The following is a 27,666-nucleotide window of genomic DNA, read 5'->3' on the forward strand; positions in this document are numbered from 1 at the left end:
ATTGTTTTTTAGTTTTTTCCAATTATTTTAGTTATTTTTAATATATTATAGTTTCTTATTAAACTGAATTTTTATAATACTGTAAACGTGCTGTAGTAAGTTCGCTGTAGATAATATACTTAGGTGTAGTCACGCGTTTTGCGTCTCAATGACTTCGAAATTAATTATCAATTAAAGTACTACCACAATGGTGACAAAATTCGTTAAAAGCCCGTCGGAATAACGACGCGGTTCAAACGTTTGTTCGGCCATATACCTTTATTATAATATTGTTATACATATACCAAACGGTATATTATTATATTATACACATTACACATATTATATTTACATAATATACTATACATATACGCGTTGTACGGACGCACACTACGTTCAACTACCCCTTTTCGCCGTCCCATTTACACAGGAATCATTATCGTGTCCGATGACCGAAAAAACAATACACGGCCGATCCCTCCTCCCGCGAGGGCATTAGATTACGGGGGGGGGGGGGGGTAGCGGTGGGGGGGTGCTTGCGGATGTGGCGAATTCGTGTCGTCGCGGCCGTACTTACTTTATATATATATATATATTCATACACCATATACATATTGTGTATTATGTTGGCTCGCAAAGGGCACTCGTCTCCGTCTCTTTAGTGAAGCATTGTCCGTGCTCCGTGGACTGAGCTAAACTCACGTGGCCGCGCCTCGAGCGCACGCGGCCGACGCGACGAGTACAGTCGCTCGCCGTGCACGCAAGTCGCACACGCGTTATAATATTATCATAATATTTTCCGTCCTCCAATCTGAGCTCTATTCATCGGCCACACAATGGGCCTAATACGACGAAAAACTACGCGTATATATTATATACCTATATATAGATAGGCACCGGTGTGATTCGCAAGCACTTAACCACCGGCGGGTGGTGGTAAAACTAGACTAATAACGCGGTTTTTTCCTTAAGTAGGTCTTTTACTTTTATCGTTACAATAAGGCAGGCGTTCAATTAATATAGACATTGAATTTTTTTTTTTTTTTATCGAAATTGAGTTTTCACACAGCAATTTCTATATGACTTGTTTGAATTAAATAAAAAACTGTGCACTATGCAACAACATTTAAAATGCATAAAAAAAAATTATATACGTATTATAATATTATAAATTATAAAAAATCAAGTAAAATTTATCTTTTTTTTTTTTTATTTTTTTATTTTATATAGAAAAGTTTAGAAAAAAGGTCTTCTAGTATAGTGTTCTATTATAGCGAATGTCCACGATATATCGGTACAACAAATTCGCTTTAGGATGACCGATCGAAATCCGTGATTGTATATGACAGCGCACGTAGTTCAATAAGGACCTATGAAAAAAATATGTGATAGACATGATGATAAATAATATATGTCACGTGCTCGTCACGGAACCCATTCAATTAGGTGCAATGTCAAAAAAATAAAAATGTACGTACCCAAACTGTGGTCTTGAAAGAGGGTAAATATTACCTTCAGTAATTCGCCCTTAGAAAAATCTCAATGCAATGTCGTCGTAGTAAACGTTTTCAGAAATAAGTCATGTTTTGACAAAGTCGAAAAAAAAGGGATGCCAAAAATTACTTGTCGAAATTGTTGCCTATTGTACCTCGTATTGCGAGAAACACCGTTTTCCCGGTTTCAATTGACGTTCAGAATATTATATTATATTATTATAGGTATCGCGTATAGCTGGAATTGAGAATTGAGAATTTTTTTAATTCTACCCGAATTTATTATTTTGGTCCTACCAGTTACGATTTAAAGTTGAATTATTAGGTATTATGTATATTTTCTAAATTTGGTCCATCGTTACAAAAAAACCCTTCTTAGCTCTAAAGGTATTAGTAAGTTATCCTTTAACATCGTCGATTATAATACGTTTTTTACCAAATAATATATACTAGTACCTACAGTGATTTTTGTCGATCAACATTGATTAATTAATTAGTAAAAATTGAAAAATATATTAGGTCATTCTACCAGTGTATTGATCATAGGGATGTATAAAATCGACGAAATATTTTATTTATACTTGACTTAAATGTATACGCTTTTTATCCATCATCATTATTATTGAATGATGATTTACCTATGAATGATGTATATAATTTGCCAACGGTCAAATTAAACGTATACTAGATGATTTACCAAGCAAGCTCAATCTAGGTTTTTTCATGTCATTTCAAAAACAATTTGTATCTCCAAAGAAAACTCATTATATATTACAAAAAAAATGATAAAATCTTATGAATTTAAAAATACAAAAAATTAGATTTTGAATAACTGCGTTACGAAAGAAAGGGGATTAGCATGCTTAGTAAATCACTTTGTACAATATTATTACTATTATTATTATTAATTATAAGCTGTACATGATAAGCTAAATAGCCAAATCAATACTAAATGATACACGAAATGCCGTTCAAACATTTTAAATAATTGATGGAGTATAATATATAATTTAAAAAATATCGATCCCTTGAACACCGATTTACAATTTCATTTATATGACAAAACATATAATATATTTGCATGTGTGGTCGTGTGGTCATATAATATATTATAAGTACAATATGTGTTGTGTATTCTCGGGGTGGGGTGGGTGTGAGTGTACGTAACGCGTATACGTGTTAAATATGTTGTAGGTCGTTTGACGCTTAATAAAATACTATAAATGAGTGCAATATGTACGTACATTAATATTGTATATACCCCATTTTCCATTTGCACCTCCCGGGCATTGTATAAATAAAAATAGTTTATTGGGTGTACAGGGTGTTTCCTCTCGTTAGCCTGTAAAATAACATTTTTAACGAGGATATAAACTTGAGAATGTCACACGTGGCTTTCCTGTGCATGTTAATATAACAGATCATATTATATTATTATGTTATACTAAAGCGGGCGATGTAATACGTATTATATAAATATATAATGGATATGTGTGGTCGGAAGTCAATCTCGTGCGTACAGCGTATAACAATCAGTCGGACTCTCGGTGCGTATATACAATACAGTTCGACGGCAAATTAACTGTGAAACGCTGCGCGGTTTATTATTATTATTATTTTTTCTTATTTCAACCTCGACCAATTAGTGACGATCGACTAAATCGTTGTCGTTAAAATAGAAGGGTAGCTGAAAAAAAAAAGAGAAATAAAGATGTATTATAGAGCGGGGAAAAAAAGAGGGGGGCGGACGTGTTCGCCTCGTCGTCAGAGGGCCGGGCCCGAAGAGGCGGTTGAGACGGAAATAAATGAAAAATTAGCCGATGAAAAGTTTGTCGAATCATCGAACGTTGGCGGATGAGAGCAGCGACAATGCGGATAGGGTAAAACCGATTCTTCAGGTCGTCGAATTAATTACGTCATTAGACATGATTGTCACGTTTCCGTGCGCGGGCGTTCAAAGGGAATACGATTTCTCGGATTTATATTATCATGTACATATATATGTGTGTGTGTGTGTGTGTGTGTGTGTGTGTGTGTGTGTGTGTTAGGCGAGGACGGTTACCAGTCGAAGATGGTCGTAACGAGTGGTGGCAGAGGGTTCGGGGGCGAGAGAAACTCGACGATCGAGAAAAATGTTTTTGCCCTCTTCTCCGCGTATAACTACATTTTTTGCTTTTTTTTTTTATTTCTATTTTCCCGTTCGTTCCGCTAAACTTTCTTCGATCAAAAGGACTTTAATTAAACGAAATCGAAAAGTTGTCATTTCTTTTCTCGTGTCCCGCCAAATTCGGCCAATAAATTTTCCGCATAATTGCACGTCACCTTGTAATCACGCGCTCGCGCCCGGTTCACCGACGTATATAAAAATATTATGTATATTATACGCTCTATACTATTTTTTTTTCCCATTCAATTTTATTGATGACTTGAACTACATAATGTTATTATAATGTTCACGAGAGGATCCCGAAAGAAAAAATATATATATAATGCCAATTTACCAATTACGCCTACTGCTTCTTGTTAAATACATCGTATGGTCCACCGATAATATATTATACTGTACTATATATATATATTAACACTCGAGTGTTTATTTTTGTTTAAGACGGAATGTCCTAACCCCCCACAAGTGCGTCCGGTTAAAAATGTACAGCTGGCGATTTTTTAGTGTGTTCAAAACACTTTGACTGTTGATCATTGTTGTTTTTTTCTTATAACCACTGCAATTAGGCACCATCATAAGAGATGTTTAATACATCGATATGTACATCAATTTATTCTCTTAAACACATCTCTAAGAATCCTGTAAAGTTTTCAAGTACTTTAAAAGAAATATATATAAATCACATATGGAACATGGCTATTTATCTTATCATTTTTAACTACACTATACTCATTCCATTACCATACACTAAATACTAATAATATAATTATTAATTAATAAGCCGTGTACACTATAATATTAGTATAATATAGCCCTAAAATAAATGATCTCAGGAACATTTAAAACCGCTTATTCTTATAAATTATACTTAAATATTACTTATAAATATAATTATATGAAGTGAGATAAAAAATACGTAGATCAACGAATTTGATAACTCGTATAGTTCTGATTTTAACAAATTTCAAAAGAAATATTGAATACTTAAGTAGGGATATAGATATTTTTATAGACGAAAAAATTGTTATAGTAAAAGTACATGGTTTGTGTAACTTCGGCGCCTCTATATTATATATTATGTTTATGCGAGAAATAGTATACTGTTTACGTAAACATATATTCATCGAAACCGTAGAACATAGAAAGTATCCTTCGATTAAATCGTTCTCCTTTATATTAAACGATAAACACACGGTAGTCAAGTAAATGATTTTTATACTATAAATATACAAAATGTATTTATTTTATTTTTTTTTAATTGTATATTTCTAAGAAAGTAAAGTTTAATATTATAACCATACTAATATTTGTTAATATTATAGCATGAGATTAGATTTTCATCGACGCATTATTTAATTAATGTTTAATCGTAAATGATGTATTAGTTTTAGTTACGTTCAAGTATAAATAATATAATATTGCTACCTATATCTTTAGTGTTTGTATTTAAATTTGTTTCAAGCTTCAGAGAAAAAGACTTATTTTTATGAAAACTTACAATATTTATAATATATTTAGTTATTAACCATTAATATCAGCGATTAAAAAGCTTATTGGAGAATACAGAAATATGTTTGATACACGGGAATAACATAAAATTCGAAACATTGTATAATTACAATAATATAAATATGTTTTAATTATATAATGGTCTATGCTGATAACAATGAAGTATAATACTTAATAGTTATTAAAAAAATAATAATGATTATTGTTATTATTATTATTTCCATTTATGGAGTAATAGTCGTAAATATTATTAATTTGTCTATTTTTTTTTTTAAAGAATATGTTGACGCACAGAACATAAAAATCTTTAATATATTTTTGTCTTGAATTAAATCCATAAACTGATAACTCCCCCCACCCCAAAAAAAAAAAAAAATTCAAATAATATTTAATATTATATTAAAAAAAAATTATATACAATTCAATCTATTCGAATTTAATTATTTTATCCAGTATTTGTGTGGATGTTTATTGTTGATTTCTAAACACGTTATGGAGCATTATAAAGTGATAGTTAAAATGTATGAACTGTATTATATTATTTCATATCAATAAATAAATAACAAATTAATATTAAAAACGTAGTAGTTCAGTGTCTTGATACCATCGCATAGATTTCTTTACTATATTGATTTATTTTATTTTATTGATATAATTAATATATGTACATTCATTGTGTGAAGTTTATACAATATACATGATATATTATCATTGATCATTATATATGTGTATATATGTATATATGTGTTAATGAAAAAAATGTGATCACTCGTTTTTATAATTTGGCCATTTCAAGTTAATAAAATACTATGATATAAAACTGACGATATAGTAAAATATTATATTTCAAAATTATGAATGAACCCACACGCAGCCCTCTTCCGTAAAAATATATAATATAGTACGTATCACATATTCACAATATAAATGGAATATATATATATGTATGTAAGAATTGTTTATTTAGTGTTGTATTATATCTTTGTATGTTTCGTATAAATAGTAGATGAGTATATATATTAGTATATAAACATATATAGTGTATTATGTTATACATACAAATTAATACACAAAATCTATGGCCAGATATTGTTTTGGATATAATAAGCAATAACTGACGATATGTCGACATGTACTAAAACCGTACAGTGCACGAGTATATACGCACGAATTCAAAATGCAACAATATTATATACACGCCTATACTTAGAAGTTTTTTGACGTAGAAAAGTAATGATTCTATAACAGAATAGTATAAAATAATACAATAATTAAATCGTATTAATATAAGTTAAACTAAACTATACTAAAAAATATTAGTTTATTATGATATAATGTATCAACATAGATGATTAATTGTACTAGGTTTCATCGTCACTTATCGTCAAATCTCAAATCTTAAAATGAAAACTGTTAAACCTTTTAAACGTTTATGTATGAGAATCTTTAACAAGTACTATACTATTATACATACGTAGTTACTTTTTATGCATGTGCAGTTTAATCGGTTTATGTGTTATTGTGATACAGCATAGTCGTGGACGTGCGTTACACAACCCTACACCTCTACAAGTTATAGTGCGTGCGTTTTAACAAAAAAAAAAAAAAAAATAAAAAAATACGGTATTAGGCGGGTCGCAGGTGTATAAAATATATATATATCGTCTTGTTTACAGTGCACATATACATACGCTAAAGCTATATCGCGGACAAAGCGATTTAATATAATATTACGTATATATATATATATATAACATATTTTGAATGTGTGCGTATACGCCAATACACCACACAGCGGCACCGTCTCGTATATCTGCTTACGACCACCGATTTCGGGGCCGATACCGATGCGCGTCCAGCACATACCGTACACGCGCGCACCCCGCGTAAGTCGAAACTTTGGGCGGGCGGTTTCGCGGTCGGTGGGCGTCTAGAGCGCGCGTCCCGCGACCGCGTCCGCCATTGGCCCGTCGCCGGGCGGCCGGTCCCTTTGACGACCACGCCGCGACAGAGATATACGACGACCCTTTGCCGGCACGCAGTACCGCGTCGCACCCGGGAGCATACGATATACACGCGCGCGCTTGATACTATATACGACGCGACACTGCGCCGGAACGTCATCCGTTCGTCGTCCGCCGTCCGCGCACGCCGCACTACACGGACGACGACCGCTGCAGCTGTTGTACGCGATAATATTATTATAATATTACGATATCATAGGATTATTACCCAAACTCGCCATCGCCATCGCCGATTTTTCGGCCGTTCCACCGCGTCCGGCATACGCGCCCGCGTCATTACAATAATATATTATTACGTCGGCGGCGGTCTGCCGAAACCGAGAAACTCTGCCGACGACGGACGGTCCGCGCAAAGGTGTTGTACGGCACAGCGAGGTGTGCACGACTGCGGACGGCAATAACAGTTGCGGATCGCTGCGGTCCGACGATTACGGTGTGCGTATTGCACGAAGACGCGCGCCCGCCACTCCGCACGAATGACCGAAGACAAGAATCTCACTCCGTTTTCCATAGCGGACATTCTCAAGAGCGATGACCACCGGGTGGCCCGGGACGGGGACGGCGATGCGGCGGCATCTGCTGCACGTCGCGCCAAAAACTGCACCGACGGAGCGCTGGACATGACCAACAGTAAATGCGCCGGCAAAAAAGGCAAGTCCGTCCATGTATATACGATTGAGTAGCTAAAAAATATAGTGGCACTTCTATATATTATAATATGATTTTATTGATTTTTTATCGTATGATATTTATTTATTTACTTGTTCGGTTATTCTTTGGTAAGATAATGCGTCCCCCCACCCCCATACATATGTTTTGTAGGGATATTTATAATTATAGGGCTGAGATTTTAATGCCCTAAAAAATCTCAAAAATTACTTAAAAAACTCAAAAACTGCACTAAAAAAATGCATTTAAATTATATTTATCATAGCTTAAAAATTGGAAAAAAAAATTTTAAATCATATTACAGTTTTTTTGTTTTGTTTTTTTTTTTTTAATAGTATATGATAACATTGTTTGCGATGCTAACTTGTACCTGTGTATGTATGTATATATGTATGGTATAATAACAATAATAATAGGTATATAACGGCGATAATTTTCGGGGAAAAGCCTAGCATGATAAAATTGTTATCGACGATACTATACATATATAATTTAATATTCGTACCGTTGGCAATTTGCCGAAAGTCTCTTGTAAATCGCAAAAATGTCCGTTCATTTTATGAAGAAATTGTGAAAAATGCTCTAAAAACGGGCGATACACGTTTGCGAACATCAACTATAGCAAAACTGCAAAAGTCCAAAAAACATTTTCCTTCTCACTTTTACAGGCTTCTCGGTAACCGACAAAACGCATAGTGTGATCCAAGCCTAAGACTGTCTGTTTAGTATCGTTAACATCACACGTTCCATACCATACGCATAATAGTAATAGGTATAATGGTATATATTATAATACTCAAAAGGTAGCCGAATTATCACCGGCTAAAATTGTAACTTGATTATACTCAATTCAATTTCGTACGTGTATCTTATTGATAAATGATAAATGATATCTACTATCTTGCACTAGGTACTAAGTTAAAATATAGTTCTGAATTGAGTACGCAAACGAACCGTCATTTTACAGGTCATAATGTGTATTAGCGGATTTTAAAACATTTTTCGTTGTACGCAAACCAGTTGTCAGTTTACGGGTAAAAAATTGTATACTGTGCGAAAACGAGTATCACCGCTAAAAACGTCAAAAAATGCAAAAAAAAAATACTTTAAAATAATCAGTATTACCAAAAACACATTTTGTACTTGCAGACCTACGTTTCAAAACACTAGAAAGAAAGATGCATTTGCATCAAAATCCATGTAGCCCTATTTATAAGTATATTATTTTAAATGTAGTTGGGATTTTATGAAAATCCATTCCAAGATATTATATTATTATGTATAACATATTATTTATTACAATCAAATTAAATTCATTATATTTTTTAATTACTCAGGAAGTGCATATTAAAAGTTTAACTTATCTTGCGACATCATGAATATTAAGTATATACTGTATACTTATAATACAAAATAGCATGGATTGAATTGTTAATTTATATACGATTTCCAATATTTTCAATACTTATTAAATAAACAGTATAGGAAAATAATATGATTAATTTTTATAAAAAGTTGATTTAAACGTATGTCATAATAAATATTATGTATGTCGTTTATACACCGGTTTACGGTACGTTTTCCATAGTCATAACCTTTTTCAATTTGGTATATACATATATACTTCTTTATATTATAATAATAATATATTTATAAACGTATTAATAAAAAGTATTTATTATGTTATATCGAGCCTATTGATGTTAAAATACTATGGTATTTAAAAGTAGATCAACTTAAATTTAAATAATGTTTAAGTTTTCAAAGCAACTATAAATTATAATTATTCATTGTTTAGTTAATTTAAAATTTAAATACATACTTTAATTTCTAATGTTTGATATTTTGTAGAATATAATATAAAGATAATATTTTAAACGTCATGAAAATCTTTACACGACATTTAAAAAACCTTTTTTATTGATACAAACATTTCTTTTTTCAAAATATAAGAACCACTCTTTTATTTTTAATTTATAAGCAGATTATTGTTTTAAATATTTCGATAAATGTACATTAAAATTTGAGCGAGTAGTTTTTGAATAATAAAACTTTCTATTTTTAGAATTGGTAATATATTTCAAAGGTATGAGAATTATGATGAATTAAAAATTATAACAATTAATATTAAGTAAACGTCAACGGTGTGTTATATGTTTTCTCTATTTCCCACCTAAAACATGGACAAAACACAGCTACCAAGTTATAGAAAAAAATATTTTTTAAATTATGACATATATTGTTTCATAATAATTTAAAATCTATTCAAGTAAACAAGTAGGAAAAAAATATTTTTTAAGTCAATTTTAAAGTTCAATAAAAAAAAATACAAAAAACTAATATTCTGTATAATAAGTGACTTTTATCTAAGATTACTCAAAATGCGTTTTGTCTATGTACTCGTCGGTTTGATAGAGAAATCAAATATTGCGCTGACATCTTCTTACAGTTAACTCATAAGTATTTACTATTTCACAACTGTGAACATTTTTTAAATTTAATGGGGGGTAAAAATAACTAGACTAAATATTATCGTAATATATATTTTCATACCCGATGTAAAATTATTATTTCCAAACGCGAGTACATAACTCAGAAAACATTTATTTGGATTTAGATTTAGATGTATCAAAATAAAAAAAGACAATTAACTTTCAAAAAATTCATCCCAATTTGGATTTTTGAAAATAATGTCTTTAAGTATACTCCAAAATTCAATAAATCAGAATTTAAATTTATTCATAAAGAAAAGGAAATGGAGATAAGCACGCTCGATGAATCATTCTACATTATTCGTTATACAGTGTTACCGTTTTCGATAAATTAAGGTTTAAACACAATTCGAATTATATAGAATCACTGTAGCTTGATTTGTAAACTTAGTGTTAATTTTTTATACTGAACAATGAGTTATTAATATAGAACTAGTTATCATCTTTAATTTATTTATCTAGTTACGGGTTTGGTCCGATTGCGTATTCCTAAACGAATCGTGCTCAAATAATAATTTCTTTACTGTTAAGTAAAGAGATGTATTATATTAAATTTTAATATTTTAATACTTATACTTACTAATGGTTCAAACAAAATATTTTTATTGGATTCATAAAATCTCATAACTGCAGTATTATTACAACTTATAATATTATACTACTTATCTCATATATTATAATTTATAAAATATTAATTGTGCTTGTTCTAATGATTATTATATCGTATATTTATCAGTTTTGTCGAGTTTATCGTCTCGTAAACGTGAATATGATGAGCAATAAAAACCAGTTAAGTTAACAACCAGGACAAACACTTTTTCATGAATCGTTTGTAGACTTCAATTATTTTTATTTACAATTTTCGGAAAAATTTAAAAGACTTTTTCAAGTAATATTGAATCTAAAGCAAAAGATCTTTTAGCTAAATTACTATTTTATAGCTTCAGAGATCGTTGGAATAATTAATTAAAATTTGTCAATAATAAATTATAATGTATTATTATATATTTTGGTGAGCATATAATTAAGAATTCATCTTTCATCCCAAAAAAAAAAACTTTAAGAAAAATAGTTTAACATGTAGGAAGTAATGGGTCACTCCAATTAAAAATATTTAAAAATTCACATTAAATCCAAAATGTATTATTCATAAAGGGTACTATGGGTAATATAATAACAATTAAATAATAATAATATTTACTATTATTATTATTACTGAAGATCATGTTAATTAATTCCTGGTGTATCTAGGTATAGTTTAATTATTAGTTTTATTCTTACTATCCAAAACTTAAAAAATTGTAGTGCATGGTAGTACGGTACAATTTACATATTTGTTCAAAAACCTATAACACCAATATTGCTATGTGTAATTACATTTTTATTTTGACACTTTAAATTAAATAATAAAAATTTGATAACACTTACCAAATGAAAAATATAAAAATAATATAATACATTTTTTTATGCTGGAAACAATTTTATTCTTAATTTTTAATTTAAACGAATTTTAGGTATAGCTGTTATACTATTCTATTTAAAAATATATATAAATTGTCTTTTGTAATATTGTAGAAAGTAATATTTTGAATATTAATCAGGTTATAATGGTTATATAAATAATATATACAATTATGTCTTTGATAAAATATTAAAAATTCCTATTGACTTTTCAAAGCAATTAGTAATTAGTTGAGTCGTAATAACTCGAAAAACTTGAAAACTTGAATTTTTTATTATTCCCTTAGAAATATAAATTTGAGATACATATCTCGAAGCAAATTTTTACCTCCCTTTAACTTCAAGTTATTGTGACTCAACTGTATTAATTTAATTTGTGTTAAATTTGTATCTCTTAATTTATTATTCATTTTATATTCTGTATTTAAGAAGTCAACATTGGGTGACTGATATTTTATAAAATACATTTTAAATGGTAAATAGCAATATGATAGGTATAACGTGTAATTAGTTTTTTTTTTTTAAGAAGATGAAAAAAATAATACACGTCATAAGATCAACATTCTTAATTCAACGTAAAATATGAAATATTCTAAAATGATTTTATTACTATTATCTTAACCCTAATTTAATGTTAACCACTTGATTTTATTTAAATATTCCTATTTGCCATATTTTTTTTTAATACCCATATTACTGTTGATTAACTTATTGTATTTAATGTATTTATAAGAGATTTTAAATATAACTAATTTATCAGATTATTGTACATTCTGAATGTAGAATTTTAACGTTTTACTAAAAGAGAAGCAAAATTAAAACGTTCAAGTTTTAATGTAAACATACTTCTTAATTTAAGAATAAATAAACAAAATTAAAACGTTTGTCCATTTAATGGTATTCATAAACATACCAATAAATATGCACCATTAATAATGCGTTTTATACAAGACGTAAGTGTATAAATAGTTTATTTTAATATTAAATTAACACTTTAAAACAAAAGTTCTATGGCCGCACATGACAAATGATACTTAAAAATATTTAGAAAAATAATAATTAACAAAAATATTTGTACTTATTTGAAAGACTTTAACATTATCAACGTGGATATTGGGTTGTCTTTTAGATTTTTATAATTGTATAATATGATTATTTATGTAGTATGGTAGGTTTTATGATTAGCATAGTTATTATGCCATACTAATTGTATTTTCCATCATAAATGCTACTTATACTTTTTTCACTATGAAAGATTAAAATTTATTAGCTTTAATTGATTACACATTTTGACAAAATGCAAAGAAAAAAATAGTATAAATATATAATTTAGGACATAAATATTGGTTTATGATTTTTAACCCATTATATATTATTTTTTTATTCGTATTACGTTAAATAAAAACAAAACTATTTTTTATTTTAACATATTATATTTTGCATATTTTTTACGCATTGTCAATGTGTAAACAATTGCGTGTTAAAGTTTAAGTAAATATTAATAATAAACATGTTTAATATGTGTACTTGTGAAATTTAATTATTGTTACATATCAAATATGAACTTTTGAGGTAATTGTAAACTGTAAACCACTGAATTGTGATATTGTGTTACATTGATGTTGCAAAAATTATATAGCTTAAGCCTTTAATCTTAATGCATATTATGGTTTTTTGCTTCATAGATTAATTGCGCTATATTATAAGCTAAAAACTTATCAACTTATTAAATGATGACTTTATTTTTCTGATTAATTTTAATTTTGATTAAACAATAAACTTAAAAAAATTTTTCCTAATATAAAGTGCATATTATATACAATATATAATTATTATTAATTTGTTTTATATAACACTAAGGGGTTTGTCTTTTGTTTGTTTTACTCTTCAACCTCTCAGGGAATTAAGATCCTTGGAGTTTTTCTTGGAAGTTGGGAGATTCGTGCCTGCGATAAACAATTGTGATTCGATTTTCAGGATTTGAAATCAATAATTATTATTGATTTGGTAAATTATATAAGCTTTTTGTTCAGCCCTCCAACTTTGTTTCATTAATCAATTCGAAAGAAAGACTGATATAAAAACTTAATTATATTTCAAAATTTTTAAATAAATTATCAATAATATATTGGTATAATTTTTTAATCAGACAATGTCGGCATACTAACTTTTTGGAAATACATTTATTTTATTTTAAAAATAAAAATAAATTTTCAATAATGGTATATTTTTACTTTTCAGTAGACAAGTTTAAAATATTTCTCTCATTCATTGGATGACGTATTATTTGCCTAACAAGAAATGGTAAACTTCTACAAATTATATAAAGTATAATTAATAATGTTTCATCTAATAATATTTTTGCGACAGAACAAAGAAATTTAAAATTTTTAATATCCATTAAATTTGTCGTGTCATATACTTCATCAATACTTTTAGCCATCATTTTAATTAATAATTAAATGACTAGTAAGTAAAATATATATCTATGATATTACATCGGTAATAATTTGGAGAATATTTTTTGTTGGTTTGTTATCTACTTATTATAAAATAATATTTTATTGCTTAAGCAAAATTTCACGTGTCCAACTATCCAACGTACGTATACGAAGGATTGGCACAAACTTTGGTGAAGTGATAATAACACGAACTTGTGATGTATAAATAAAAAAATAACTAAAAAACTATTTGTTTGATATTAGATTTTTTATATACATCAATTGTATAAAAAGTATTAAAGTCAAGTGTTTTATCTTGTATACGAAAAGAAAAAAATAAATTATTTGGAAAAAAATCTTAAGAAAAAACTTTTAATAAATTTAATTAAAAATATATAAATATGTAAAATATGTGTGTTATATATTTTGAAATGTTTTGAGTCTATTGCTATATAATATTATTTATTATAAAACATTTGACGGCTGCTGAAAACATATCAATTAAAATGTTGGTGATCCATTATTATAACGATGTTTCAGGGGTGTGCTTATGGGTGATGGTGGAGGGTGTTTTAATAATAAGAATAATAAATATATTATATTATATTTATAAAATTGTATTGCTTAATTTGTATACTATTTCATTTGTGATAATTTTAAATATGATTCTATGAATACCAGCTACATACATTGTAAATGACTTTTACTTATAAAAGTTAATTTCGACTTTTATTATTATCGTATAATACTTTAAATAAATAAGAGTATAAAATCAATATTTAATACAGTAATACGTGTACATTTACTATCAATTAATACTTGAATTAAATATTTTGCCTCCGCGGTCGGTATAATATGAGGTTTCTACAGTCTACTGAAAATTTTAATCAAAAATTAATCATTTGTAAAACCAATTTATTTTCGTTTTTTATTGGTGGAACTACCAAATTAAATATAATATTATTATTTATGTTTCATGTATAATGTATATAACAGTTTTATTTCAAACAATAATAATTACAAGTTTGTTTCTTTATTGCACAGTTAAGTACACGTATTTAGGACATAAATGTTGGTTTATTTGGTTTACGTTTTATTTTAATTACTTCATTGTTTTTAAGTTTCATGTTACACGGGACGGTCAAAAACCATATAATAACGAACCATAGTGGTTTTTAAGTATACGAATTCTAAAACGATAATAACATAAAATATATTGAGACGTTGCAACAGTAGTGCCAGCAACAAAATTAGTGGACGATATAATAATATCATGCACAGACATGATAATATAATATTCGTATAAATGTATAATATATAATTGAGAAAAAAATCAATCATCAGCACAAACTAAATAATAAAATATAATATATTATACACATATTCATTGTATTACAGCAGGAGTTGGCAACGTTTTTAACAGTAAACATTAAAGTTATCATTGAATAAAAATTAAGAGTATCACATATGGCTGTAATTTCCTCCATCGCTAATAATAAAAGAAACGAACGAATTAATTTATTTCGATAAATTAGTAGAAAAATCTCAATAGCATGAAAATATCATCTTTAAACGAATTTAAAATTTCTAAAAGTTCATGTTTTGAACAACTACGTTATTGAAGCATAAAAATAGTGATGAGTGTGCTTGATTAATCACCCTCTATAATATAGATTCTTATGATTAGAATGCGATGTGAATGATGTGATATAGAATTATATATTTGTATTACGATGGTTTCCGATGATCATTATTCGACCGCCCATAAAACCCTACCACATTTAGATCCAACCAATTAAGTTAAGCCACGATCGCGTTCACCGCAGGAGTTTGGATACGAGAAACTTACAGATTAAAAATTTAGTGTTAAACCATCGGCCGTTATCGCACATACAGATAATAATTATAATAATTCCGTTCGTTATATACCGTTCGCTAATATTTTTTTTCCCGCAGTAATAAAAAAAATAAAATCAGCTAATAAACTCCGAGTGAAATCGCAAGTGCGCAATCTCGATCCACCGCAGAGTACGCTGGCCGCACATTACAAAATAATAAATATTCTATTGTAATATAAACTTGAAGGTATCCGAAAAACAATGTATCTTTCGTCGAACGATGTCACGTCTGTGTTCATTTTCACGGTACTGTTGAATTTCTTTGACTTCAATCCTGTCCACTTAAAGGAGGAGGATAAGGATGGCTTAACTTACTATGCTTACAAATCGTGTGAGAAGTGTTTGAAATCGGATTGCTACAAATCAACACAAAAATGCACGTACAGAACTGCAACAAATAGGTATCTATGTTTTAGCTGTAAAGTAGACAATCAAGAAAACAAGCAGTACTATCATGAATCTGATTGCACTAACGACTGTACAGCTGTTGGTTCTTATTGTGCCTGCAACGGCCCGTGTTTCGTGTGCACGAATAATTTAACCGACACGTCGGGGTATTACTGCGATATGCCGGACAAGAATTGCGACGAAGATTGTAAACTAACTCCGTACTAATATTAATAATGTATTGATTTTGCTACAGCATCATAATATGTTTTAACTATGATTTTTGTTTTTAAAAAATTAATCTCGATTATATAAACATATAATGTATCATTTGTATCTATAAACATCGCCACGATGATTTTAACAACACAGTTTTAGACCATACAATATTTTTGCAAATTATATTACTATTATTCAATTATTTTATACAAATAATCTATAGTATTATTCCTATGTTATTCGTTTAGTTAAATCGACAAATTATTGTATAACAAGTACTCTTATACTATCATGTTATGTATTGTTGAATCAATATTAAATTTTTACTCAATCGCATCTATCATTTATAGTTTGTACTTAATTTTTTTTTTTTTTATTCTTAATGAATTTCCTAGTCTCGTCATATTTGAATTTCCGATGTTCTAAAGCTGAATCATGTCATATTTAAGAGTTAGATATTAAAAAATATTATTTGATTATAATCTTTAGCCCTCTGTCGCTTTCAATTTATAGCCACGTATAAGTATGACAGTGTTTTCTATACATCATTACAAAATATGTTATATTATTATAAGGCCATATTAGTCGACGATAAAATGCATGAGTTACGCTAAATTTGGGCAGTGGTTTAGTCTACAACATGTCAAAAGATACTAAAACTACTTTTCATTTTTCAGCCATCTTCATAAAAAATCATTTTGAGTTTTTATTTTTGGTTATTTGTAAGTCGATTTAAAATTTTTATCTTTACATCAGTGGTTCTCAACCTTTTTTGATTCATTTCACCTTAAGCCACTAGAATCAAAAACTGCGTCACCATAATATCAAAATAATAAATAATCTCAGCTGAATATTTTGGAATCATACTTTTATATATATATAAAAAAAAAATACACTATGCAGATAAAAACAGTACTCATACACTTTATTTGAGTTCCTGGGTTCAATTTATTATTGAACGTTGACGTAAAAAATAATTAATACATTTAATAGGAAATCTGACCCAGGCGGAGATTTCGTGTCACCCTTAAGCTGGGTCCATGTTACCCCGGTTGAGAACCACTGCTTTACATCATAATTTAATTTCAATTTAACATACTTATATAATATTGTAATTTACTCGAAACCCAATGCAAAGCAAAGTGGTACCCACTTACCTACACATCCATATTTTTTTTTTTTAGTTACACAATATTCTATCATTCATAATGATATTATATAATTTACACTGTATTGGGTTACACTTCGCCATTGATTCATTATCTATTATATTATAATACAAATAGTTTAAGGAGTATATTTGATTTACATTTAAATTCACTTTGTAAATTGAAAAAAATACTTTTTAAAAAGAAAATTGTAATTAATTAACTTCAGTTAAAAATTCTTAATACCATTCTTATACCCATGAAAAAATTATAATAAAGTCGTACGGATTAATCATTGAATAAATAAATATGAGTATAAAATCAATATTTAATACAGTAATACGTGTACATTTACTATCAATTAATACTTGAATTAAATATTTTGCCTCCGCGGTCGGTATAATATGAGGTTTCTACAGTCTACTGAAAATTTTAATCAAAAATTAATCATTTGTAAAACCAATTTATTTTCGTTTTTTATTGGTGGAACTACCAAATTAAATATAATATTATTATTTATGTTTCATGTATAATGTATATAACAGTTTTATTTCAAACAATAATAATTACAAGTTTGTTTCTTTATTGCACAGTTAAGTACACGTATTTAGGACATAAATGTTGGTTTATTTGGTTTACGTTTTATTTTAATTACTTCATTGTTTTTAAGTTTCATGTTACACGGGACGGTCAAAAACCATATAATAACGAACCATAGTGGTTTTTAAGTATACGAATTCTAAAACGATAATAACATAAAATATATTGAGACGTTGCAACAGTAGTGCCAGCAACAAAATTAGTGGACGATATAATAATATCATGCACAGACATGATAATATAATATTCGTATAAATGTATAATATATAATTGAGAAAAAAATCAATCATCAGCACAAACTAAATAATAAAATATAATATATTATACACATATTCATTGTATTACAGCAGGAGTTGGCAACGTTTTTAACAGTAAACATTAAAGTTATCATTGAATAAAAATTAAGAGTATCACATATGGCTGTAATTTCCTCCATCGCTAATAATAAAAGAAACGAACGAATTAATTTATTTCGATAAATTAGTAGAAAAATCTCAATAGCATGAAAATATCATCTTTAAACGAATTTAAAATTTCTAAAAGTTCATGTTTTGAACAACTACGTTATTGAAGCATAAAAATAGTGATGAGTGTGCTTGATTAATCACCCTCTATAATATAGATTCTTATGATTAGAATGCGATGTGAATGATGTGATATAGAATTATATATTTGTATTACGATGGTTTCCGATGATCATTATTCGACCGCCCATAAAACCCTACCACATTTAGATCCAACCAATTAAGTTAAGCCACGATCGCGTTCACCGCAGGAGTTTGGATACGAGAAACTTACAGATTAAAAATTTAGTGTTAAACCATCGGCCGTTATCGCACATACAGATAATAATTATAATAATTCCGTTCGTTATATACCGTTCGCTAATATTTTTTTTCCCGCAGTAATAAAAAAAATAAAATCAGCTAATAAACTCCGAGTGAAATCGCAAGTGCGCAATCTCGATCCACCGCAGAGTACGCTGGCCGCACATTACAAAATAATAAATATTCTATTGTAATATAAACTTGAAGGTATCCGAAAAACAATGTATCTTTCGTCGAACGATGTCACGTCTGTGTTCATTTTCACGGTACTGTTGAATTTCTTTGACTTCAATCCTGTCCACTTAAAGGAGGAGGATAAGGATGGCTTAACTTACTATGCTTACAAATCGTGTGAGAAGTGTTTGAAATCGGATTGCTACAAATCAACACAAAAATGCACGTACAGAACTGCAACAAATAGGTATCTATGTTTTAGCTGTAAAGTAGACAATCAAGAAAACAAGCAGTACTATCATGAATCTGATTGCACTAACGACTGTACAGCTGTTGGTTCTTATTGTGCCTGCAACGGCCCGTGTTTCGTGTGCACGAATAATTTAACCGACACGTCGGGGTATTACTGCGATATGCCGGACAAGAATTGCGACGAAGATTGTAAACTAACTCCGTACTAATATTAATAATGTATTGATTTTGCTACAGCATCATAATATGTTTTAACTATGATTTTTGTTTTTAAAAAATTAATCTCGATTATATAAACATATAATGTATCATTTGTATCTATAAACATCGCCACGATGATTTTAACAACACAGTTTTAGACCATACAATATTTTTGCAAATTATATTACTATTATTCAATTATTTTATACAAATAATCTATAGTATTATTCCTATGTTATTCGTTTAGTTAAATCGACAAATTATTGTATAACAAGTACTCTTATACTATCATGTTATGTATTGTTGAATCAATATTAAATTTTTACTCAATCGCATCTATCATTTATAGTTTGTACTTAATTTTTTTTTTTTTTATTCTTAATGAATTTCCTAGTCTCGTCATATTTGAATTTCCGATGTTCTAAAGCTGAATCATGTCATATTTAAGAGTTAGATATTAAAAAATATTATTTGATTATAATCTTTAGCCCTCTGTCGCTTTCAATTTATAGCCACGTATAAGTATGACAGTGTTTTCTATACATCATTACAAAATATGTTATATTATTATAAGGCCATATTAGTCGACGATAAAATGCATGAGTTACGCTAAATTTGGGCAGTGGTTTAGTCTACAACATGTCAAAAGATACTAAAACTACTTTTCATTTTTCAGCCATCTTCATAAAAAATCATTTTGAGTTTTTATTTTTGGTTATTTGTAAGTCGATTTAAAATTTTTATCTTTACATCAGTGGTTCTCAACCTTTTTTGATTCATTTCACCTTAAGCCACTAGAATCAAAAACTGCGTCACCATAATATCAAAATAATAAATAATCTCAGCTGAATATTTTGGAATCATACTTTTATATATATATAAAAAAAAAATACACTATGCAGATAAAAACAGTACTCATACACTTTATTTGAGTTCCTGGGTTCAATTTATTATTGAACGTTGACGTAAAAAATAATTAATACATTTAATAGGAAATCTGACCCAGGCGGAGATTTCGTGTCACCCTTAAGCTGGGTCCATGTTACCCCGGTTGAGAACCACTGCTTTACATCATAATTTAATTTCAATTTAACATACTTATATAATATTGTAATTTACTCGAAACCCAATGCAAAGCAAAGTGGTACCCACTTACCTACACATCCATATTTTTTTTTTTTAGTTACACAATATTCTATCATTCATAATGATATTATATAATTTACACTGTATTGGGTTACACTTCGCCATTGATTCATTATCTATTATATTATAATACAAATAGTTTAAGGAGTATATTTGATTTACATTTAAATTCACTTTGTAAATTGAAAAAAATACTTTTTAAAAAGAAAATTGTAATTAATTAACTTCAGTTAAAAATTCTTAATACCATTCTTATACCCATGAAAAAATTATAATAAAGTCGTACGGATTAATCATTGAATAAATAAATATGAGTATAAAATCAATATTTAATACAGTAATACGTGTACATTTACTATCAATTAATACTTGAATTAAATATTTTGCCTCCGCGGTCGGTATAATATGAGGTTTCTACAGTCTACTGAAAATTTTAATCAAAAATTAATCATTTGTAAAACCAATTTATTTTCGTTTTTTATTGGTGGAACTACCAAATTAAATATAATATTATTATTTATGTTTCATGTATAATGTATATAACAGTTTTATTTCAAACAATAATAATTACAAGTTTGTTTCTTTATTGCACAGTTAAGTACACGTATTTAGGACATAAATGTTGGTTTATTTGGTTTACGTTTTATTTTAATTACTTCATTGTTTTTAAGTTTCATGTTACACGGGACGGTCAAAAACCATATAATAACGAACCATAGTGGTTTTTAAGTATACGAATTCTAAAACGATAATAACATAAAATATATTGAGACGTTGCAACAGTAGTGCCAGCAACAAAATTAGTGGACGATATAATAATATCATGCACAGACATGATAATATAATATTCGTATAAATGTATAATATATAATTGAGAAAAAAATCAATCATCAGCACAAACTAAATAATAAAATATAATATATTATACACATATTCATTGTATTACAGCAGGAGTTGGCAACGTTTTTAACAGTAAACATTAAAGTTATCATTGAATAAAAATTAAGAGTATCACATATGGCTGTAATTTCCTCCATCGCTAATAATAAAAGAAACGAACGAATTAATTTATTTCGATAAATTAGTAGAAAAATCTCAATAGCATGAAAATATCATCTTTAAACGAATTTAAAATTTCTAAAAGTTCATGTTTTGAACAACTACGTTATTGAAGCATAAAAATAGTGATGAGTGTGCTTGATTAATCACCCTCTATAATATAGATTCTTATGATTAGAATGCGATGTGAATGATGTGATATAGAATTATATATTTGTATTACGATGGTTTCCGATGATCATTATTCGACCGCCCATAAAACCCTACCACATTTAGATCCAACCAATTAAGTTAAGCCACGATCGCGTTCACCGCAGGAGTTTGGATACGAGAAACTTACAGATTAAAAATTTAGTGTTAAACCATCGGCCGTTATCGCACATACAGATAATAATTATAATAATTCCGTTCGTTATATACCGTTCGCTAATATTTTTTTTCCCGCAGTAATAAAAAAAATAAAATCAGCTAATAAACTCCGAGTGAAATCGCAAGTGCGCAATCTCGATCCACCGCAGAGTACGCTGGCCGCACATTACAAAATAATAAATATTCTATTGTAATATAAACTTGAAGGTATCCGAAAAACAATGTATCTTTCGTCGAACGATGTCACGTCTGTGTTCATTTTCACGGTACTGTTGAATTTCTTTGACTTCAATCCTGTCCACTTAAAGATGGAGAATAAGGATGGCTTTACTTACTATGATTTCAAATCGTGTAAGAGTTGTTTGAAATCGGATTGCTACAAATCAACAAACTTATGCACGTACAGAAATGCAACAAATAGGTATCTATGTTTTAGTTGTGAATATGACAATCATGGACTCCGTCAGTACCATCATGAATCTGATTGCACTAACAACTGTACAGATGATAATTATATGTGTGCCTGCAACGGCCCGTGTTTCGTGTGCACGTATAATTATACTGACACGTCAATGTATGACTGCGATATGCCGGACATGATTTGCGACAATCAGTGTAATCTAACTCCGTACTAATATTAATAATGTATTGATTTTGCTACAGCATCATGATATGTTTTAACTATGATTTTTGTTTTTAAAAAATTAATCTCGATTATATAAACATATAATGTATCATTTGTATCTATAAACATCGCCACGATGATTTTAACAACACAGTTTTAGACCATACAATATTTTTGCAAATTATATTACTATTATTCAATTATTTTATACAAATAATCTATAGTATTATTCCTATGTTATTCGTTTAGTTAAATCGACAAATTATTGTATAACAAGTACTCTTATACTATCATGTTATGTATTGTTGAATCAATATTAAATTTTTACTCAATCGCATCTATCATTTATAGTTTGTACTTAATTTTTTTTTTTTTATTCTTAATGAATTTCCTAGTCTCGTCATATTTGAATTTCCAATGTTCTAAAGCTGAATCATGTCATATTTAAGAGTTAGATATTAAAATTTATTATTTGATTATAATCTTTAGCCCTCTGTCGCTTTCAATTTATAGCCACGTATAAGTATGACAGTGTTTTCTATACATCATTACAAAATATGTTATATTATTATAAGGCCATATTAGTCGACGATAAAATGCATGAGTTACGCTAAATTTGGGCAGAGGTTTAGTCTACAACATGTCAAAAGATACTAAAACTACTTTTCATTTTTCAGCCATCTTCATAAAAAATCATTTTGAGTTTTCATTTTTGGTTATTTGTAAGTCGATTTAAAATTTTTATCTTTACATCAGTGGTTCTCAACATTTTTTGATTCATTTCACCTTAAGCCACTAGAATCAAAAACTGCGTCACCATAATATCAAAATAATAAATAATCTCAGCTGAATATTTTGGAATCATACTTTTATATATATATAAAAAAAAATACACTATGCAGATAAAAACAGTACTCATACACTTTATTTGAGTTCCTGGGTTCAATTTATTATTGAACGTTGACGTAAAAAATAATTAATACATTTAATAGGAAATCTGACCCAGGCGGAGATTTCGTGTCACCCTTAAGCTGGGTCCATGTTACCCCGGTTGAGAACCACTGCTTTACATCATAATTTAATTTCAATTTAACATACTTATATAATATTGTAATTTACTCGAAACCCAATGCAAAGCAAAGTGGTACCCACTTACCTACATATCCATATTTTTTTTTTTGAGTTACACAATATTCTATTATTCATAATGATATTATATAATTTACACTGTATTGGGTTACACTTCGCCATTGATTCATTATCTATTATATTATAATACAAATAGTTTAAGGAGTATATTTGATTTACATTTAAATTCACTTTGTAAATTGAAAAAAATACTTTTTAAAAAAAAAATTGTAATTAATTAACTTCAGTTAAAAATTCTTAATACCATTCTTATACCCATGAAAAAATTATAATAAAGTCGTACGGATTAATCATTGAATAAATAAATAAGAGTATAAAATCAATATTTAATACAGTAATACGTGTACATTTACTATCAATTAATACTTGAATTAAATATTTTGCCTCCGCGGTCGGTATAATATGAGGTTTCTACAGTCTACTGAAAATTTTAATCAAAAATTAATCATTTGTAAAACAAATTTATTTTCGTTTTTTATTGGTGGAACTACCAAATTAAATATAATATTATTATTTATGTTTCATGTATAATGTATATAACAGTTTTATTTCAAACAATAATAATTACAAGTTTGTTTCTTTATTGCACAGTTAAGTACACGTATTTAGGACATAAATGTTGGTTTATTTGGTTTACGTTTTATTTTAATTACTTCATTGTTTTTAAGTTTCATGTTACACGGGACGGTCAAAAACCATATAATAACGAACCATAGTGGTTTTTAAGTATACGAATTCTAAAACGATAATAACATAAAATATATTGAGACGTTGCAACAGTAGTGCCAGCAACAAAATTAGTGGACGATATAATAATATCATGCACAGACATGATAATATAATATTCGTATAAATGTATAATATATAATTGAGAAAAAAATCAATCATCAGCACAAACTAAATAATAAAATATAAAATATTATACACATATTCATTGTATTACAGCAGGAGTTGGCAACGTTTTTAACAGTAAACATTAAAGTTATTATCGAATAAAAATTAAGAGTATCACATATGGCTGTAATTTCCTCCATCGCTAATAATAAAAGAAACGAACGAATTAATTTATTTCGATAAATTAGTAGAAAAATCTTATTAGCATGAAAATATCATCTTTTAACGAATTTAAAATTTCTAAAAGTTCATGTTTTGAACAACTACGTTATTGAAGCATAAAAATAGTGATGAGTGTGCTTGATTAATCACCCTCTATAATATAGATTCTTATGATTAGAATACGATGTGAATGATGTGATATAGAATTATATATTTGTATTACGATGGTTTCCGATGATCATTATTCGACCGCCCATAAAACCCTACCACATTTAGATCCAACCAATTAAGTTAAGCCACGATCGCGTTCACCGCAGGAGTTTGGATACGAGAAACTTACAGATTAAAAATTTAGTGTTAATCCATCGGCCGTTATCGCACATACGGATAATAATTATAATAATTCCGTTCGTTATATACCGTTCGCTAATATTTTTTTTCCCGCAGTAATAAAAAAAATAAAATCAGCTAATAAACTCCGAGTGAAGTCGCAAGTGCGCAATCTCGATCCACCGCAGAGTACGCTGGCCGCACATTACAAAATAATAAATATTCTATTGTAATAAAAACTTGAAGGTATCTGAAAAACAATGTATCTTTCGTCGAACGATGTCACGTCTGTGTTTATTTTCACGGTACTGTTGAATTTCTTTGACTTCAATCCTGTCCACTTAAAGATGGAGAATAAGGATGGCTTTACTTACTATGATTTCAAATCGTGTAAGAGTTGTTTGAAATCGGATTGCTACAAATCAACAAACTTATGCACGTACAGAAGTGCAACAAATAGGTATCTATGTTTTAGTTGTGAATATGACAATCATGGACTCCATCAGTACTATCATGAATCTGATTGCACTAACGACTGTACAGCTGTTGGTTCTTATTGTGCCTGCAACGGCCCGTGTTTCGTGTGCACGAATAATTTAACCGACACGTCGGGGTATTACTGCGATATGCCGGACAAGAATTGCGACGAAGATTGTAAACTAACTCCGTACTAATATTAATAATGTATTGATTTTGCTACAGCATCATAATATGTTTTAAGTATGATTTTTGTTTTTAAAAAATTAATCTCGATTATATAAACATATAATGTATCATTTGTATCTATAAACATCGCCACGATGATTTTAACAACACAGTTTTAGACCATACAATATTTTTGCAAATTATATTACTATTATTCAATTATTTTATACAAATAATCTATAGTATTATTCCTATGTTATTCGTTTAGTTAAATCGACAAATTATTGTATAACAAGTACTCTTATACTATCATGTTATGTATTGTTGAATCAATATTAAATTTTTACTCAATCGCATCTATCATTTATAGTTTGTACTTAATTTTTTTTTTTTTATTCTTAATGAATTTCCTAGTCTCGTCATATTTGAATTTCCAATGTTCTAAAGCTGAATCATGTCATATTTAAGAGTTAGATATTAAAATATATTATTTGATTATAATCTTTAGCCCTCTGTCGCTTTCAATTTATAGCCACGTATAAGTATGACAGTGTTTTCTATACATCATTACAAAATATGTTATATTATTATAAGGCCATATTAGTCGACGATAAAATGCATGAGTTACGCTAAATTTGGGCAGAGGTTTAGTCTACAACATGTCAAAAGATACTAAAACTACTTTTCATTTTTCAGCCATCTTCATAAAAAATCATTTTGAGTTTTCATTTTTGGTTATTTGTAAGTCGATTTAAAATTTTTATCTTTACATCAGTGGTTCTCAACATTTTTTGATTCATTTCACCTTAAGCCACTAGAATCAAAAACTGCGTCACCATAATATCAAAATAATAAATAATCTCAGCTGAATATTTTGGAATCATACTTTTATATATATATAAAAAAAAAATACACTATGCAGATAAAAACAGTACTCATACACTTTATTTGAGTTCCTGGGTTCAATTTATTATTGAACGTTGACGTAAAAAATAATTAATACATTTAATAGGAAATCTGACCCAGGCGGAGATTTCGTGTCACCCTTAAGCTGGGTCCATGTTACCCCGGTTGAGAACCACTGCTTTACATCATAATTTAATTTCAATTTAACATACTTATATAATATTGTAATTTACTCGAAACCCAATGCAAAGCAAAGTGGTACCCACTTACCTACATATCCATATTTTTTTTTTTTGAGTTACACAATATTCTATTATTCATAATGATATTATATAATTTACACTGTATTGGGTTACACTTCGCCATTGATTCATTATCTATTATATTATAATACAAATAGTTTAAGGAGTATATTTGATTTACATTTAAATTCACTTTGT

At 28.5% G+C, this 27,666-nt stretch overlaps 1 protein-coding gene across 1 annotated transcript; it reads left to right on the forward strand.

Annotated features, from left to right (window-relative positions):
• Nucleotides 1-16,077: 16,077 nt before the first annotated feature.
• LOC113553174 lies at nucleotides 16,078-26,683 on the forward strand. The gene is made up of 2 exons (XM_026956356.1): nucleotides 16,078-16,623; nucleotides 26,225-26,683. The coding sequence occupies exons 1-2, from the start codon at nucleotides 16,335-16,337 to the stop codon at nucleotides 26,347-26,349; spliced, it is 414 nt and encodes a 137-aa protein (XP_026812157.1). The 5' UTR covers nucleotides 16,078-16,334; the 3' UTR covers nucleotides 26,350-26,683.
• Nucleotides 26,684-27,666: the final 983 nt, after the last annotated feature.

This window comes from Rhopalosiphum maidis, chromosome 2 (assembly GCF_003676215.2).
Source record: "Rhopalosiphum maidis isolate BTI-1 chromosome 2, ASM367621v3, whole genome shotgun sequence".
NCBI lineage: Eukaryota > Metazoa > Arthropoda > Insecta > Hemiptera > Aphididae > Rhopalosiphum > Rhopalosiphum maidis.